Genomic DNA, 17135 nt, shown 5'->3' on the forward strand with positions numbered 1-17135 from the left:
CCGTCCCCGGCCACCCTATCGCGCCCAAGATGATGCGGGTCTTGCGAGTATTTTGAGGCCCCTTTTCTTGTTTATCTCGCATACGCTGTCCTCGTGAGGTTGTTCCTGCCCCCTCAAATCGTCTTTGCCCAAGGCATTGACCGGACCTGGATTACTGCCAGCCCAAGCAACCCAATGAGTGGATGCGGCCCCAGCCGTATCAAGATCTGGTCATCCCACACCGCGATTCGCTCGTGGGAGCAGCCGTTCCAGGTTCTTGACGAGTACCGAGTTGCATCAGCACGTGGAGGCATTGTGTCTTGGAACCAACCAATAAGTCGCCCAGCGACAACACGACGGGCCCGTCAGCCGACACATGACCTCTTGACGCAATCCTTCCCAATCCCCATTAACACCGCGTTCTTAATGGGCCATTGAGGTTAGGGCTGCATATGCCATCGCTGGGTAATCTGCACTCCCGGCGCTAGTCCACAGGCATCCGCCTAGTAATTGGCCCCATCGACGTTTCTGTCGTGTCACTCATGTTGTTGTCAGGGTTTCGGCGCGAGTTGCTGGGGGCTATGTAAACATTGATCTGCCTGAACCTGGTTGATTCGTCCGTTTGACTTCATGCCAGGTGTTCCAGAAGCGTTCTTGATCGGACTGTTCGGCGGTTTCCGCACAATCGCAAGAGCTGTACTCTGAACTGCGGATCAGCGGCCGTTGTGTTTCTCTTTCTTAGCCGCCGTCTCCTGTCCCAGAATGATTGACTATGATGTTGAAAGCCTTGGCAGTAAATGATTTGGGAAAGTGTCTCCAGACGAGTCTCCGCACACTGCCAGCCTTTGCAAGTTCATCTGAGTGCTCCTCTTCAGAGGGTCAGGGGCTATATTGACCAACACCGGTATATCCCGAAGCCTCCCCAAGCTTTATGGACATGTACATGGCTGAATATGGGGGGCTTTGGGGCCCCACAAGCGTTCATATGTTGCCAGATTATGGTTGTGTCATTTGCCAACTTCCAACTATTACTGATGCCTAGGATTCACGGTGGAATCGTCTTGCTCATTGCTCACAAACCAATCCAATATAACTTCATGGGAACAGTTGCACGTCTTGATGATGCTCGCCTGCAACTTGATGTGGGCAAACGGGTTGGAGTTCAGATGGGGTCGTCGTAGGAATCAAACTTGCTACTTTTGGGACCATGAGTGTGTTGATGTGTCGAGGGGCCTTATTTACTCTATTCTTCCAGGCCAGGAAAGAAGAATCACGCTCAAACTCCTGCTCGGAGTGTCCAACGTTCTGGGATCCTACTCTGGTGACGATACAAAGCGCCACGCAGGGCGCAGGTGAAGCGTCATGATCGACGCGGGATACCAGCGCTGGGTGTATTCGAGAAGTTCATGATGCGTGCGCGCGAAGGATGCGTGGAACGTCATATTCTCGAGTGGCATATGACGGAGGAACGAGTGTGCCAAAGGTGACGGCCTAGAGGTTTTAGGTCCATGAGATGTATCAGGGGTTCAGTATGCTAGTAGAAGTATTCTGCAACATCTGATAGCGTTTTGACGTGGTCTGAGTTGCTTGAAGCTGTTATCACCATCGCAAGCAGGGAGAAATGACACGCTCCGAGGCATATTTACACTGAATCCGTGTCGTTCACTCAACTCGAAGGAGTCCCTGGTTGAAGAAGGATGGCCAGCGGACTAGATAGTATCAATCGGATCGTGAGAACGAGAGAGGATGGCAGGGAGGGGAAGCCTTTGAAAAGAGGCGTCACTTACTGCGCCGTGTTTGAATGCTTCACGCTGCGGTACCAGATCGAATGAACGAAACACACCATAGCAGAGAATGTCGTCAAGGGAGACTGTGATTCAACCAAATCACATAGTTCGTGGCACAGCTCACCGGGGGTTATAAGACTAAAATGAGTTATAGCATCGTACGAGCGAACATTCTGCAACTGCCAATGTCGTTGATGCCGGTACGGCTGACGTCGTGGTGAATGAAGCAGGAACTTCATCACTGAGATGATGATGCGGGTGGTCGACGATCTGACACCAGTTGTACTCATAGTCCTTCAACATGACGCGGCGTGTGGAAACTGTCAAATTGGTCAGCATCAATAGACAAACTTCTGAGTGCTAAAAGGTCCTGAGATATTGATGTTTCGATCATGTCACTACGGCCAGGCTCGCTCGAGGATCACTGGAGAAACTGAACAGTCCATATCAGAGAACAAGTCAAGAAAGTCGCTGGCTCACATCGGATATATGTTCATAGTTGATTAACAATTATAATTATAGAAAGAGTCTAAAAACTATTTACTGGAACGTGGCCGTGTACCTCTTACCGACCGTCGTCCCATTTCCAACAGACTGATCCTGATATATCGACATGACATCAGTGCTGTTATCATACTCCACGCCGCACTTCTCCGAGAACCCGGTAAACCTCTCCACGCGGTCCTGGATGTACGTCTCAAACCCGCTGCGCGAGCACGTCGTGCCGGGCCCGTCCGCGCAATCCGGCAGCGGCTGCGGCGAGCTGTTCACCAGCACGCGGTAGTACTCCCCGTCCTCGTACCCGTAGCTGCCGGTGCAGTTCAACCTCTCGATCGCGATGTTGCTCAGGAACGACAGGATGTTGGAGCTGCGCCACGCGCGGCGGTAGTTGATCCTGTCGAGGGGGAAGGTCGCGTTGATGTCGGCCGCGGCGCCGAAGCCGGGCTCCGAGTTGTTGAAGAGCCCCATCGCGACGAGGACCATGGGCGGCATCTCGCGGTGGGTGAAGCTCACGTACAGGTCCTCGTCGGCGGCGTCGGCCATGAGCAGGTTCGCGGTGGCGTTGAGCCAGGGCATGCCGACGTAGGGGGCGACGTTATTGCCGTAGCCGACGTTGTAGTGGTAGCGGATGTCCTCGGTGTACTCCCAGCCGAGCCAGTCGTCGGGGGAGAAGAGGTCGAGGTTGCAGAAGGGGGAGCGGCCGCGGATGACGGTCTCGTAGCCGCACAGCTGCTGCATGCCGAAGACGTCGTTGACGGTGAAGTTGAAGTCGGACGCGAGGGCGTTGAGGCGCTTCGTGATGGGGGTCGCGAACTTTTCCTGGAATTTCCCGGACTGCTCGCTGCCGGCGGAGGAGGAGTAGGCCGGGCAGGCCTTGTAGGGGGTCAGGCTGTCGGCGCCGGACTCCTTGCTCTCGTAGATGGAGACGACGTTCATGGTGTCGTCGTCGATCTCGAGGCCGCGCACGAGGGACTGGGCGGACTTGTAGGTGCGCTCGGCGGAGGAGGTCCAGACGCGCTGGGGGAGCTTGAGGTTGGGGTAGCGGAACTCGAGGTCGACGCCGAGCTGGGTGGCCTCGAGGCGGCCGACGCGGGTGAGGATGGAGGTCTCGGCCTCGGAGACGGGGGCGTCCCAGTCGGCGAGGAAGCTGAGGGAGGGGACCTTGGACCAGTCGAGGCTGGTCTTGTTGCCGAGCTTCTCGAGGAAGGGCTCGATGTACTCCTCAAAGTCGAAGTCGTTGGCGTAGATGGCGGCGTGGCGGACGAGGTAGGCGGCGCGGGATGCGGTGCAGCCCAGGGGCGCGTCGGGGGAGGCCGGAGGGTCTTGGGGCTCGAAGTATGGTGCGATGCCGCCGAGATGCTCCAGGGGGTTGAATTTGTATGTTGAGTAGAGCGTTGATGCTGAGGTGTAGGCCACGAGGGGCAGGAGGTGGAGGAGCTTGCCGGCCATTGTGGTGTAAGTTCGCACTCAGGCGATGGGGTATCACTAATCGCACTTCGGTAAAGACAGCGGAGAGGCTTTGGAATTTCACCAAATGGCTTGGCTAGTGGTGGGAAAAGAGAGCCTCGAAGGAGATTTATACGACCATGCTGGGCATCTCGACCAGGGCTGCGTTCAGTAACGGTGAGATCATTGAGGAGCCCGGAAAGGTGCTGCTGAGTGAGTGAGTGGAATGAATGAGATGGAATGGATCCTGGTCCTGGTCCTGGTCCTGGTAGCGGGAGCCGGGTGCAAGCAGTGGCAGCCAGCCCACTTTTACCCCCCGGTCCCTCCGACGGACTCCGACGTCACTGGCCGTTGTTTTCTGGGCCCTAACGACCGCCGCCCACGCGCTATTCGCACTGGACCACCAGCCGGCGACCAGCCCAGAGGCGAGCAACCACGCGGCGCGGGGCCTAGGCCTTCTTTGTCTTCCCCACATTCAGCAAGCCTGCTTTTCTCTCTCTCTTTCGTGCCTGGCGGCTCTGCTCTACGTCATGACGTTGGACGAACAGCCTCCAGGCATACATGATCATCGGCAGGCAAACATGTTGCGGCTCTCGCGATTGGTAACCACACTCTCCCGATGGCATTGCTGAAAATTTCCCGGGGGGCCCAAGGTACCGAACGCGCTGGATTGGTCGAGAATCTCGGCAGTCTGATGATCGCTACGTAAGGCCCGTCTTGATGCTGCGCTGTGCGACCACAACAGACCGAGAATCGCAATGTCTCTAGATTGTTCTGTTTCGAGCGTCAATCAGGTTTGCGGCGCGAGGCATCTTCACGCGGGGGGGATGGTTGACGCCATCATTCAGTTGTTCGGTTCACTGGGGAACCTTTCGTATTCGTTCATCTGACGACCGCGGCACATGGCTACTTCAGACGGTGCCTGTGCTCATGCTTATTTTGTGATGATAGGCTTGGCGATTACTCTAGCATTTCTGCTCGAGAACTCAATCTCAGCTTTCGTGAGGAGGCTGACGATGAATGGAGAGGCGAAGCTGGGTTGTTACGAAGCAAACAAAGGAGGCTGTTTCTTCGGGGCATAACACATAATTCCCCGGTCGATCGCCATGCAGGCACGGCAGCCATTGCACTGCTACCCGCCCATCCCCCGTCCTTGGCGCTCTCCAGGGCTGGGTGACCGATGGATGTGAGATTGGACGGAGCAAACAGTCCGGGCTGCGCTGGGAAATGCAACCTGCTGTGCTGTCTTTTTTGCAATCGATTTTGCCCAAACACAAAACCAGAACAAGGAATTCCATGTTTGTGATGCCACCCGAGTTGTCGGAATGCTTGCGCAGAGTCAACCCTACAATGTGAGAAATGCGACTGCACCCAGCGAGGAAATAGTGCTGCACCAACAAAACACAGTGAGACATCCGTCTAGAGTGGGTGAAGAAAGTTTCACAAATTCCAGCGGGCACACATAGCTCCCAAACCAGCCAACACTCCATGTGGCTGTTCTTAGAAAAGGCCAAGGCAGCCCGCAGAAAATCCATCGCTGCGGCAGCCGTAATCGAGGGAAACTCTACCGTCACATGTACAACAAGCGCGGCTTTTGCGTCGACTGCACGCAAAAGCCCCAGTCGCGCGGGTGTGAACGACTAACACCACGCAGCAAAGACCCAGACGAAACATTCCTGCCGGCTCCCGGGTCCGGGTCCGACTCACAGACCTAATCGTAGCCGCAAGCGACCCCTCCGAGTCCTTCTCGGTCTCCGACCTCCTTGCCGAGACTGCGTCAATGGAGCCACTCCGGCGTCCACAGGCCCCGCAAACCGCCGTACGGCCCGCCTTCCCGGCCCGCGATACCGGCGAGCTACCTGAGGCAAATGAACACCAGCCGTCTCTCCCACCGGCCCAGCGCTTCAAGACCGAGGAGTCCGCGAGTTTAATTGGTGTTTCTTTCGACGACGTCGGATTCCTCACCTATGGGAGCTTGCGACGTGAGTGGGAACGCTGAGCGCATTTGCGCAAGTTGACCCTCCCATGCACCGATTGACACGTCGGAGGCAAGCCAGCAAGGTTCTCATCTCTGAACCCCCGACCCCGGCGGTCGGCAGCACTTCATAGCGCCGTCACCGCCTCCGTCATCCACCACCACCAAAACATCGCAATCACCGTGATTATTCTCACCACGCAACACCGACTGCCATGACCATCCGGCGCCACGGCACAATGCTCTCCCCGCGCGCCCTCGCCACCGCCGCCCAGCTCGCGCTCCCCTTCCGCTTCGCCCCGCCGCAGACGTACCACCCGGCCTCCAACCCCGACGGCCTCATCTCCTTCGCGCTCGCCTCCAACGCGCTCGTCCTGCCCGCTGTCGCCGCCGTCGCCGCCTGCACGCCGCTACGCGAGGACGTCTTCACGTACGGCTACAGCACCGCCGGCGGCGCGCGGCTGCGGTCTGCGCTTGCGGCGCACCTGAATCTGAGCTTCAACCCGTGTTTTGAGATTACGAGCGAGCATGTGCAGCTCGCGAGCGGCGCGACGGCGGTGCAGCACGTGCTTGCGTTCGCGCTGGCCTCGCGCGGCGAGGGGATCTTGACGAGCCGGCCGGTGTATGGGCGCTTCGAGCTCGATTTCGGGAACGAGATGGGCGTGGAGGTGGTGTATGCCGAGACGACACCGGAGAACTGTTTCGACGCGGACGTGGTGGACCGGTTCGAGGAGGCCGTGGCGCGGGCGGCGGAGCGGGGTGTGAAGGTGCGCGCTGTGATGATTGTGAATCCGAATAACCCCCTGGGACGGTGCTACCCGCGCGAGACGCTGGTCGAGATCATGAAGTTCTGCGGGAGGCATAGGATTCATCTGATTAGCGATGAGATCTACGGGCTGTCGGTATTTTCGGACGATCTCACGACGTTTACCTCGGTGCTTTCGATCACGCCGGAGGAGGGGATGATCGATCCCGACCTGGTGCATGTGGAGTACGGGCTGGCCAAGGACTTTGCGGCGCCTGGGCTGAGGCTTGGAGCGTTGGTGTCGAGGAACCGGGCGCTGCATGATGCGTTCAAGAGTGTGGTGAGGTTCCACTCGCCCGCGGGGCCATCTGTGGCGATTGCGTCGACCATGTTGGAGGATCGGGCGTGGCATGACGAGTTCATTGCGCTCTCGAGGGGAAGGCTCAAGGGGGCGTACGAGTTTGCCACGGGGATGTTGAGGAGCTTGGGGATTGATTATCTCGAGGCGAATGCTGGGTACTTTATGTACACCAACTTAGGGCCGTGGTTGCCACCCAAGGAGTCTGGGACCGATCAGGAGAGGGAGTTTGCGTTGGCAGAGAAACTCGTGGACAACGGGGTGTTTTTGCATCCCGGGGAGGAGCATTGCCTTGAGCCTGGATGGTTCCGCGTCGTTTATTCGCAGGACGAGGGGATTGTTAGAGAAGGTATGAGGAGGATCGGACAAGCATTGAATGGCCTACCGTGGGCAGCGCCCAAAGTCAACGTCCAAAGATTCAACGTGCAGGGTACATAGCTTCACGCAGCGGATTAATGATGAAAGAATGAATCTATGTTCAGGTGAATAAGTAAAAATGTACAACGCCCCAGACGGGATTAAGAAATTAAGCAATAAAGTCATGTACATGCTCCCCGGTCGTGACTTTCGAATCTCATGGGCTCGCTCTCATTCCAGCTTCTACCAGTAGGTCTTCTGGAAGCGGCGGTTGAACTGTCGGCCGGGGCGAGGGCCCTTGGGACCACCGCGGGGAGGCTTGGGGCCACCGTGACCGTTACCGCGGCCGGGGGTCTTGGTCTGGTTGTAGGTCTCCCACTCGTACGAGGCGAACATGAAGGGGCCGACGCCCTTGTAGTCGTTGGCGGCCAGCTCGACACCGGTGTAGTACTCGAAGCTGGCGTCGCTGTTTAGGGAGCCGACATAGACGGTGCCCTCCCAGTTGACGGTGCCGTTGGCGTTCTCGGTGACGAAGTCGGTGAGCTTCTGGTAGCCCTTGGCCGCGGCGGGGAAGAACTTCTGCTCGGGGATGAGGCCGAGCTTGGTGCCCTTGAGGAGGGCAAAGGTGAAGAGGGCAGAGGCGGAGGACTCAATGTAATTGGCGGGGTTGCCGACGTAGTAGGGGTCCATGATGAGGTACCAGCCGCCGGAAGCGTCCTGGGAGTTCTTAAGGCCGTCGGCAAGGGTGATGAAGTAGTTGCTCAGCTTCTCAATGCCGGGGTGGCCGCGGGGCAGGAGCTGGATGACCTCGAGGAGGGCGACGGCGTACCAGCCGACGGCACGGGACCAGATGAGAGGAGAGGCACCGGTCTCAGAGTGCGCCCAGACGGCGGTCTTGGTCTCATCGAAGCCGTGGTACAGGAGGTTGAGGGTGGTGTTGCGGGTGCGGCGGTCGATGACGTCGAACTGGTTGATAATGTCGTTCCAGGCGGTGTTGTTCTTCTTGTCGAAGAGGGAGGTCCACTTGGCGTAGAAGGTGTCGGCCATGAAGATGCCGTCGAGCCACATCTGGTGGTCGTAGATGGGGTGACGGTGGACGAAGCCGCCCTCGTCGGTACGGGGGTGGTGGGCAAGCTCGTCGCGGATGATCTTGGCGGCGGTCTTGTACTTCTCCTCGCCGGTGTGCTCGTACCACCAGAGGAGGTTGTTGCCGATGCGGTACTCGTCGAGGGAGTAGCTGCCAGACTTCCAGTTGGGAATGCTGCCGTTGGAGAGGACGACGCGCTCGTCGATGCGGCCGCGGTACCAGTCGAGGACGGTCTCGTTCTTGGTCAGGGCATAGGCCGCCTGAAAGCCGTCGTAGAGGACAGCCTTGGTGTAGTGGTAGGGCTTCTTGTTGTCGATCTCGTGCTGGGTGAAGGAGTCGGCGGTCCAGGCCAGGTAAGGGCCGGCAGCCGCCGCGGCGGTCGCGAAGAAGAGAACGGACTTCATTGTCGCTGCGTTTTTGGTTGTCTTAAAGAGTGACTGATCGAACGGTGTCGAGTTGGAAAGATTTTTTTGAGTGACGGCAGCGTGAGTGAACCGAAGCTGAGTCGCCAAACTGGGCAAACGTTGGTCACTGCTGGGGAGACGCGTCCTTATATCGAGATCGGAATCAAGCCGGTTCGGTAGCACCAGCGGTGGCCATGGTGTTGGCGGATGTGGCCCCGGGAGGGTCGGGGTGATTAGGGACGACGGTGGGGGTGTTTGCCAAGTTCTTGCTCGCCCCAGTTCCCTATCAATGATCACCGAGCGAGCAAATGAGCATGGCCAGATGCGAGTAAGACGGGGTTTGCAGAAGTTGCGGTCTTGGGGACGGGGCGCACGGGGGTCAGTCATGGACCGGGGGCAGCAAGATCCAGGAACCGGTGCTCCATCTTGACCATGTCGGCGATTCTACCATGCGGCTATCAGCACGTCCGCGGGTGATCAGCGAAGAATTGTTTGGCAACAGGTATCGTTGCATTGAACCCCCGAGGGTCATCTCCGCCCATGGCAGCCGGAGGATGGAAAAATAAGGTCCGGATCCAGTCGTGGGCTGCGTCTTGTTGAGGCTCCCCGCTGCGACTCTTGGCGAACGTCTTGGCACGCCGCAAGAAAATGAGAAAGGCCGCGGGCAGAATTGGCAGAATTGCAACATACCCGGCGGATGGCAGTCAGCACACCTTCTCGATCAGTTTAAACTTATGGGCCTTGTGCCGCAGGTAAAGGCCAACCGTTGGCAGCGGGCGGTGAAAAGGGCATCTGATGGGCGTCGTAATTCGCCAATTCGTGGTGTTGGTGCCACCGCGGGCGTGATGTGGGCATCCTGTGCCTTGCGCCATGCGTATTCGCCTCTCTCCCTTCATCTCTCTCCAATCCGCTGTGCCTGACGGTCAATAAACGAATAAACGACCCCACGTGGAATGCGACTCTGACTGCACTCGTGCGATTTATTGAGGTCTTGGTGTTGGCCGCATGCGGGCTTCTCGAGGCATACGGATATGATTGACGCCCTTGGGACGGGCCAACGGGCCTGGAGGCGCGCCGAGCCGGACAAACTGCTCAGTCGAGAGAGATACGTAAACTGTAAGTTCGTCCCGTGCGGAATTCCCACCAACAGAGCGGCGTTGTGGGTTCTGGGCTTTTCTGCAGAGATGCCTGAATATTGGTCCATGTTGCGCAATCTGAGGCGATTTCCTCGACGAGTCCTGCAATCAGTCGAGTCTGATCCAAGTGCAATTTCTGCCCAGGTCCGTACCTCAAGCGAGCAAATGGGATGGCCTTGTCCAGTGTTGGTGGCAAACGACGTTGAAATAAACCATGACCGTTGACAGAGGCCATCAAGTTGAGACGAAGCCGATCGTGGACGGCGCGGGCATCCGAACAAAGGGCCAGTCAGGACAATAACAAGGACATTGTCGAAGTCTTGGCTCCCGACCAATGCGACTTTGGCCGGTTGATTCCGAGAGAACAGACAAAGGATGTCTTCTCCGCATGAGCATCATCCAGGGCCTGTTTCAAGATGAAAAGCAATTGTCGATTCCATTTGGCATTTGGTGGTGGTGCCAAGACTTTCTGGCTGAGATTGGGGGTGACGGGCTGAGCCACGCCCACCGAAGGCCTGCCGGGGGTGTGCTGCACAATGAAAAACAAAGGAGGGCGCCCGTCTGCTGAGATTCTTCGATCCACATGGGCAGAAAATGGCGAGAGACCAGCGCGACGAGTCGTTGCTTTTTGCGTCGGCTGACAACCGGCATGGTGGGAGGACGTGGCTGACGTATATACTATAAAATTTCGAGCGACGGCTAGCCTTTTTTCGACGTGCAGTCAAAAAGCGAAAACGACGATGAAATAAGGTGCCAACGACAGATGGACCGTCGAAACCTTGTGTAGGGAGCCCATGTTCTACCTAAATCGAGGAAACAAAAGGGGGTTCGGTTTTGTGCCTGAGGTGAGGTGCGTTTTCCAATTTTTTAGATTCTGTCGCGCAGCGTCGGGGATCACCCGCCCCTGAAAGAGACAAACTCCGTTGGACTTGCTGAATCAGCGTCCAGATGCGGTAGATAGTGGATCTGCATTCTTATCGGGACTTAGCGCCAAAAGCGAGCCGTTCTGTGGGGCGCTGCAGCCTGGAGAGAGGGCCGTCGCTGCAGGGACGCTGCACTGTGAATGACGGCAGAGGTCTCACCTGGTGGTCCAAGCTCCTTCGTGTCACTCACCTGTCAACTGAACGGCCGCGGCAGGTATTGACCTCCAGGTATCTTACAGCGTTCACCTCCCTAAAACACGGACCGGAACATCTTGCAAACCAATCAGGAGCAGGGTTCGATCCTGCCGGTGCAACATCACCAGGGGTTTAACAACCGATTTAGAGCTCCATTGAAAGGAACAGGCAACAGCTGGCGCGAGCTTGAGACACCACGAGACGATTGGATGCCGTGAGGCTATTCTGAATCACCGACTCGACTTCATCTCCGTCTACAGATACCTAGGTAGGTAAGGTACCTTGACAAGAGACTGACCTACTGCTTCCTGTGGAAAGCGCGTCCAGTAACGCCCCCGCTTGACGGTTCCTGCCTAAACTTTACATCTCAACCTTTTAGGAAAGCACGCTTTAACTCAAGCTCTCAGCCGCGCCTTCCTCGCTTTGACCTTCAACTCAACTTCATCTCTACCTTCTTCTTCTCCATCGTCGTCGGCACTGCTCTCATTATCCTTCTCTACCGCTGCCGCTCCTCGCCGGGCCTGTCGCCCCTTTCTGTCGTCGCTCTCGTCGTCCTTTGGCGTCCTCCGGCGTCGTCTCCATACCATCGCCACCATGTCGCAACCGGCAACCACGCTGCCGTCGCGGCCGTCGTCGCCTACAACCCCCTTCAGCAAGGTGCCGATCGAGGTCCTCCTACGTATATCCTCGTACCTGACGACGCCCGAAATGGGCAATCTTCGATTGACGTGCAAGTCCATCGAACAATCCCTGTTCAACACCTTCATGAGAGAGTTCTTCACCAAGCGGCAGTTCATGCTCACAGAACAGAGCTTGCAAGCCCTGGTCGATATCAGCAACTCTCGTCTGAGCGACTGCCTCGACCACGTGGTAATAGGGCTCGATTTCTTCGACTACCGCCGTTTCTCGCCCATGGAAGTGGCCCAAGAGAACGCCTACCGCCAGGCCTACGCCGACCATCGCACCCTTGTCAGCAGTGGCCAGGATGTAGTAATGCTCACCGAGGCCTTCCGGAATCTGAAGAACCTCCAAACCGTCGGAATTCGAGACTATCACTCACGCGAGCGTGAGCATCGTGATGGCTTCGGCGCCACCTGGGCAAGCTATGGAGCTACTACCATCCGCAAGGAGACCGGCGTTGACCTTTTGGCGAAAACCAATACTCAAGAAGCCCAGGAATACGCCAATAAAGTCATGATCACCCTATTCACAGCTCTTGGCAACGCCGGGGCCCGCCCAAAGACATTCGAAATGCTCCGTCGACAATCGTGCATCCCCAACGACAATGCCTTCAACCTCTTCACCAATTACCTTAAGCCTAAGGTCGTCCCTGTCCTTGAGGGTCTCCAGACGTTTATTCTGGTTGCAAACGTCGGATCCGGTCCTAATAGAGGCATCGCTGTCCCCATCCCTGGCCAACCGACGCAGAAGGATCACAATCGCTACGACTACCTGTTGTGCCACTTCCTCACGCACCTCACGAATGTCAAGCATCTACGCATCAACTTCTTTAACGCACGTGGCGGTATTGAAAAGCTACTGAACTGGCTGTCGTCGCCGTCGCCGCCGTTGTTGTCGTCGTCGTCGTCGGCGGCGGCATCCCCGTTGAAGTCGCACCCGCACCCGCACCCGTCGTCGCCGTCTCCGTCCTTGCCATCGTCGGCAACGTTGACGCCTCCCGCCACTGCGCCGATGCTAGCACTTCCGCCGTCCCCAAGCTTTGCTTACCTAGAGGAGCTTAATATTGGCTTCTGCGATGTCGAAACCAAGGCTCTCCTTGACGTTGTGCGCAAATTTGCCGCTAAACTTAAGAGGCTTGAGCTGTACCGGGTCACCCTCATCAACCGTCAACCACATAATCCCAACGACACTGGCGATGATCTTCGTGCCCGTTATAAGTTCAATGTGTGGGCCAAGATGCTCAAGAGCCTTCGGGAAGTCCCTGGGTTGGATTTAGAGCACATTAAGATCGCCCTACCCAACCAGATCTCAGCTGGAATGCATGCCCGCGTGTCATTCTATGGGAAGGGCAGCAACGAAAAGGAGGCCCCTACGCAAGAATACACCGGTATTGACTGGAAGCACTATGTGGGCGAATTGGCTCAGCGCGTCAAACCGGACCCCCCTCCGTCCTATCCGGGCTACGACGACGACGGCGACGACGACGACGATGAGGAGGACGACGAATTCGATACCGACGTGGGCGACATGATGGATGGTAAGTTCTATCTCTGCCCCCTCCACCCCGTGCTTCTTCCTCGTCCCTCTTCCTCGTCCTTTCTCGTCCTCCCCGTTTCCCTTGTCCTCGCCTTCCCATACCGGACCCTTCCCTTCGTCTCCTCTAACTTGCCTATATCATCATCTTGCCTGTATCCCGTTATTCTCCCCGATCTCATCAATCACCCTTCCTCCGTTCGCTAACTCTAACACTTCCCTTTCAGATGCAGATGAGGTAGATGACGAAGAATAGAAGCACTAAGCTGACAACTCCCCAGAAGAGTTCATGATGATGAATGGCTACTATCCAGACGACATAGTAGACGACCTTGACGACTTTGAGGACATGTTGATGTTTGAAACGTATGGAGGACTTTTCGGGTGATGATGGTGGATCGCCGTAAAATAATGAGATACTGAAACATTGGCTCTGCTGATGAACGAGCGATTGTTTTGCCACCACATTGTCTAATTTCATTGCTACCTTTTACGTGAAAATTCCCCTCCTGACAATATTGAGAGATGGATGTATTCGTGAGTAGTGCGGAGGTCTGCACGTGGTCGTTGTCCCATCCCCAAGTAAGGGTCGTCTGTACTGATAACACGGTGAGGCACAGCACCTAGAGCCTCAGCTGCCTAGAACACGAATAGCTTCATTTCATCCTGGGGTGACTTCCCTCGCCGAAAGCAAAGAAAGAGGCTGGATGCCACAGGCAAAGAGACCGTCCGGCCATGGATCTTCGCAAAAGGTCGCGACGCCATCCATGGACTCATCTCCATGGCCAGGCAGGAGGCTCCATTTGTCGGGTCTTTCCACGGCTCAAGTCGAGCTTGCGGGAGCTTGGCGGCTTCAATGGCACGTGCGCCAGGCACCAGCGGCGTTGGTGCCTGCTGTTCCATGTTGGTTGTGACGAAAGGTGCTGAAAGCGTGCACCTCCCTAGCACCTACCTGGGTAGCTCAGGTCGCGCTTTCCCTTCGCTGGTAGCTTCCTCCATCTTCGTGTTGGAAAGGTACGGGCTGACGGGGTTTCTCTGACCAACACAGAAATAAAATATATTCTCGCGATCCCTTCTTCCCTCTCCTTCGTCCATCCCGTTCTGCGTTCAACTTCACCCTTATCCTACCTCACGCTGCGTACTGCACTCAATCGAACTCAATCGTACCCAGCGGTCATCCCTGTGACGTTCGCCCCTCCCTTTTCCTTGTCCCTTCTCCGCACTCGCCCACAATGCCCCCAAGAAGATCGGGCAGGACGGCTGCTGCTGCTCCAGCAGCCCCAGCAGCTCAACCCCTCGACGGAGCCTCGATCGCCATCAGCGGTACTTTCACCCAGAAGCGCGCCGAGATCGAGTCGCTTCTGACCTCGCTGGGCGCGACCATGGCCAAATCTGTCTCCAAAAAAACGACGCACCTCATCACCACCCAAGGCGATTTCAACGCGAAAACCACAAAGGTCGCGGCCGCAGAGAAGAACAACATCCCCATCGTCAGCCTGGAGTGGGCCCAGGAATGCGAGTCCACGGGGTCCAAGGCCCCTGAGGACGACTTTGCCATCACCAGCGGCAGCCAGTCCAAGATGCCCCAGCCAATGCAGACCCCTGTTCCTGCTCCTGTTCCTGCAGCCAACGCGTCCCAGAACGGAGCTTCGTCCCAGGCCAGTGCTTCACAGAACGCCTCTCAGTCGCAGCAGTCAGCCCCCGCGACCAAGGCCAACGGAAAGAAGCGCACCAAGGCCGCCGCCGCCGCCGCGCAGTCTGACAATGAGAGCGACGCGCCTCCTGAGCCCAAAAAGAAGAAGACTACTGCCAATGGCGCCGCCAAGGGAAAGAAAGCTGCTGCTGCTGCTACCGCATCTTCCGACGATGTTGACGACAAGACCGACGTGAAAACCAATGTGAAGAAGGAAGCCGCTGATGGCCAATCCGCTAAACCCAGCAAGAAGATTGTTGTACCCGTTGATGAGGGCTGCACCGTTCCCGGCGCTGTCTATATTGCCCCCGATGGTACTATTTACGACGCGTCTCTGAACCAGACCAACGCTTCGAACAACAATAACAAGTTCTATCGCGTTCAGGTATGTTGATGTCTGCACATGCAGCCAAATTCTCGCGTACATGGACCGAAGCTGACCTTGCTAGCTCATTGAAAACGGGTCAGTCTACAAGACCTGGACCCGATGGGGCAGAGTTGGCGACCATGGCCAGAAGGCGATTCTCGGCAACGGCACTTTGGATGATGCCCTGAAGCAATTCGACAAGAAGTTCAAGGACAAGAGCGGATGGAGCTGGGCCGATCGCACCAACGACCCCAAGTCCGGCAAGTACGCTTACATCGAGCGCAATTACGAGGATTCCGACGATGAAGGTGCCGATGACGCCGATGGCACCGTCAAGACCGAGGACGCCGACGAGAAGAAGCCTGACGCGATTTGCACCTTGGAGAAGCCCGTTCAGGAGCTCATGGGTCTCATCTTCAACATGGGATACTTCGCATCAGCCATGTTGTCCATGGACTATGATGCTAATAAGCTGCCCCTTGGAAAGCTCAGCAAGAACACCATTCTTCGTGGTTTCCAGTCGCTCAAGGACCTGAGTGCCTTGATCAATGACCCGTCACTTGCCGACTCCAAGTACTCCATGACTGTCGCCGCCGCGACTGAGCATCTGTCCAACCAGTTCTATTCTTTAATCCCTCACGCTTTCGGCCGCCGCCGCCCGCCCATCATCAGTTCCGGGGACATGCTCAAGAAGGAACTCGACCTCCTCGAGAGCTTGTCGGACATGAAGGCTGCCTCCGATCTTATGAAGATCGATCGCAAGACCATCTCCAATGTCCACCCCGCTGACACCCAGTACCGAAGCCTGGGAATGAACGAGATGACTCCTCTCGACCACAAGAGCAAGGAATTCAGCCTACTTTCAGATTATCTGAACGGCTCTAAGGGCTCTACGCACCATGTTAACTACAGGGTACAAGAAATCTTCCGCATCGAGCGCAACGGCGAGTTGGAACGCTTCGAGAAGAAGAAGATCCCGAATCTGAAGTCAGACCGACGTCTTCTCTGGCACGGCTCTCGTGTCACAAACTTTGGTGGTATCCTCAGCCAAGGTCTTCGAATCGCCCCTCCTGAGGCCCCCGTCACCGGATACATGTTCGGAAAGGGTATTTACCTCGCAGACATGTCATCTAAGTCTGCCAACTACTGCAACTCGTACAGCTCTGGAGGCGAGGCACTCCTCCTCCTTTGCGAGGCCGAGCTTGGCGACCCGATCCAGAAGCTCACCAACGCAAGCTACAACGCAGGTGACAGCGCTAAAGCCGGCGGTATGCTTTCGACTTGGGGCCAGGGCAGAACGGGCCCGAGCAAGTGGATGGACGCCAGCGCCGTTCACCCTTCGCTTAAGGGCATTCAGATGGTAAGTCACTGCTAGCTCGCGGCTGCTGCATCCTTTTTGCAGTCGTTATGTTATCGTTGTTGAGCAGATTGTGCTAACCTACCTGTAGCCTGACACGACCGTCACTCCTGGCGACACCAACGTCCAACATGCAGGCCTCTACTACAACGAATTCATCGTCTACGATGTGGCTCAAGTTCGTCTCCGCTACCTGTTCCGAGTCAAGATGTAGACCTCGATCAGGTCGTAGCGTACACAACCGCGAGATGATACTGAGGTATTAGATGTGGTGAAAACGACACAGAACTCGACGTAGTTGCGGCGCTATGAATGGATTTAGTGGAAATGGGTCCTGCACGTATTTCCGAGGTTTCATTTTGTTGTAAAGCTTGCTATGATGGGTAATGGGGTGCAGGTACTGGCGTTAGGTAGTGTGCAGCTAAAAGGGCCAATTCGACTTGCTTAACTCTTGAACTATCTACGGTCATTAACGTACACGCGGACTGACACAGTCTTCCGAGTCTTGAGCCTTGTAGTTGCTTTTCTTGAACCTGATGTGCAATGCTGAGATTTAGCGCCATATTTGCGAAGCCCCAGATAGCTTGCCTAGATCAATTTACGAGAGTTGG

At 56.5% G+C, this 17135-nt stretch overlaps 5 protein-coding genes across 5 annotated transcripts; 3 read left to right on the forward strand and 2 right to left on the reverse strand.

Moving 5' to 3' along the window:
* Window positions 1-2306: 2306 nt before the first annotated feature.
* PHO1-1 (Acid phosphatase PHO1) lies at window positions 2307-3716 on the reverse strand (the record flags this gene model as incomplete). The annotated part of the gene is made up of 1 exon (XM_032031658.1): window positions 2307-3716. One exon carries the CDS (start codon window positions 3714-3716, stop codon window positions 2307-2309), a length of 1410 nt encoding a protein of 469 aa, XP_031888992.1.
* A 2187-nt stretch (window positions 3717-5903) lies between these two features.
* ACCS-1 (1-aminocyclopropane-1-carboxylate synthase-like protein 1) lies at window positions 5904-7229 on the forward strand (the record flags this gene model as incomplete). The annotated part of the gene is made up of 1 exon (XM_032031659.1): window positions 5904-7229. The coding sequence occupies one exon, from the start codon at window positions 5904-5906 to the stop codon at window positions 7227-7229; it is 1326 nt and encodes a 441-aa protein (XP_031888991.1).
* Window positions 7230-7391: 162 nt separating this feature from the next.
* On the reverse strand, window positions 7392-8639 carry yteR-3 (Unsaturated rhamnogalacturonyl hydrolase YteR; the record flags this gene model as incomplete). The annotated part of the gene is made up of 1 exon (XM_032031660.1): window positions 7392-8639. The coding sequence occupies one exon, from the start codon at window positions 8637-8639 to the stop codon at window positions 7392-7394; it is 1248 nt and encodes a 415-aa protein (XP_031888742.1).
* A 2848-nt stretch (window positions 8640-11487) lies between these two features.
* Window positions 11488-13495, forward strand: CGGC5_v002784 (uncharacterized protein; the record flags this gene model as incomplete). Its single annotated transcript, XM_032031661.1, has 2 exons — window positions 11488-13111; window positions 13389-13495. 2 exons carry the CDS (start codon window positions 11488-11490, stop codon window positions 13493-13495), a joined length of 1731 nt encoding a protein of 576 aa, XP_031888690.1.
* Window positions 13496-14339: 844 nt separating this feature from the next.
* PARP2 (Poly [ADP-ribose] polymerase 2) lies at window positions 14340-16738 on the forward strand (the record flags this gene model as incomplete). Its single annotated transcript, XM_032031663.1, has 3 exons — window positions 14340-15185; window positions 15250-16527; window positions 16616-16738. 3 exons carry the CDS (start codon window positions 14340-14342, stop codon window positions 16736-16738), a joined length of 2247 nt encoding a protein of 748 aa, XP_031888888.1.
* Window positions 16739-17135: the final 397 nt, after the last annotated feature.

Source organism: Colletotrichum fructicola (assembly GCF_000319635.2).
Source record: "Colletotrichum fructicola Nara gc5 chromosome Unknown KSG_Nara_v1_contig02, whole genome shotgun sequence".
Lineage (NCBI taxonomy): Eukaryota > Fungi > Ascomycota > Sordariomycetes > Glomerellales > Glomerellaceae > Colletotrichum > Colletotrichum fructicola.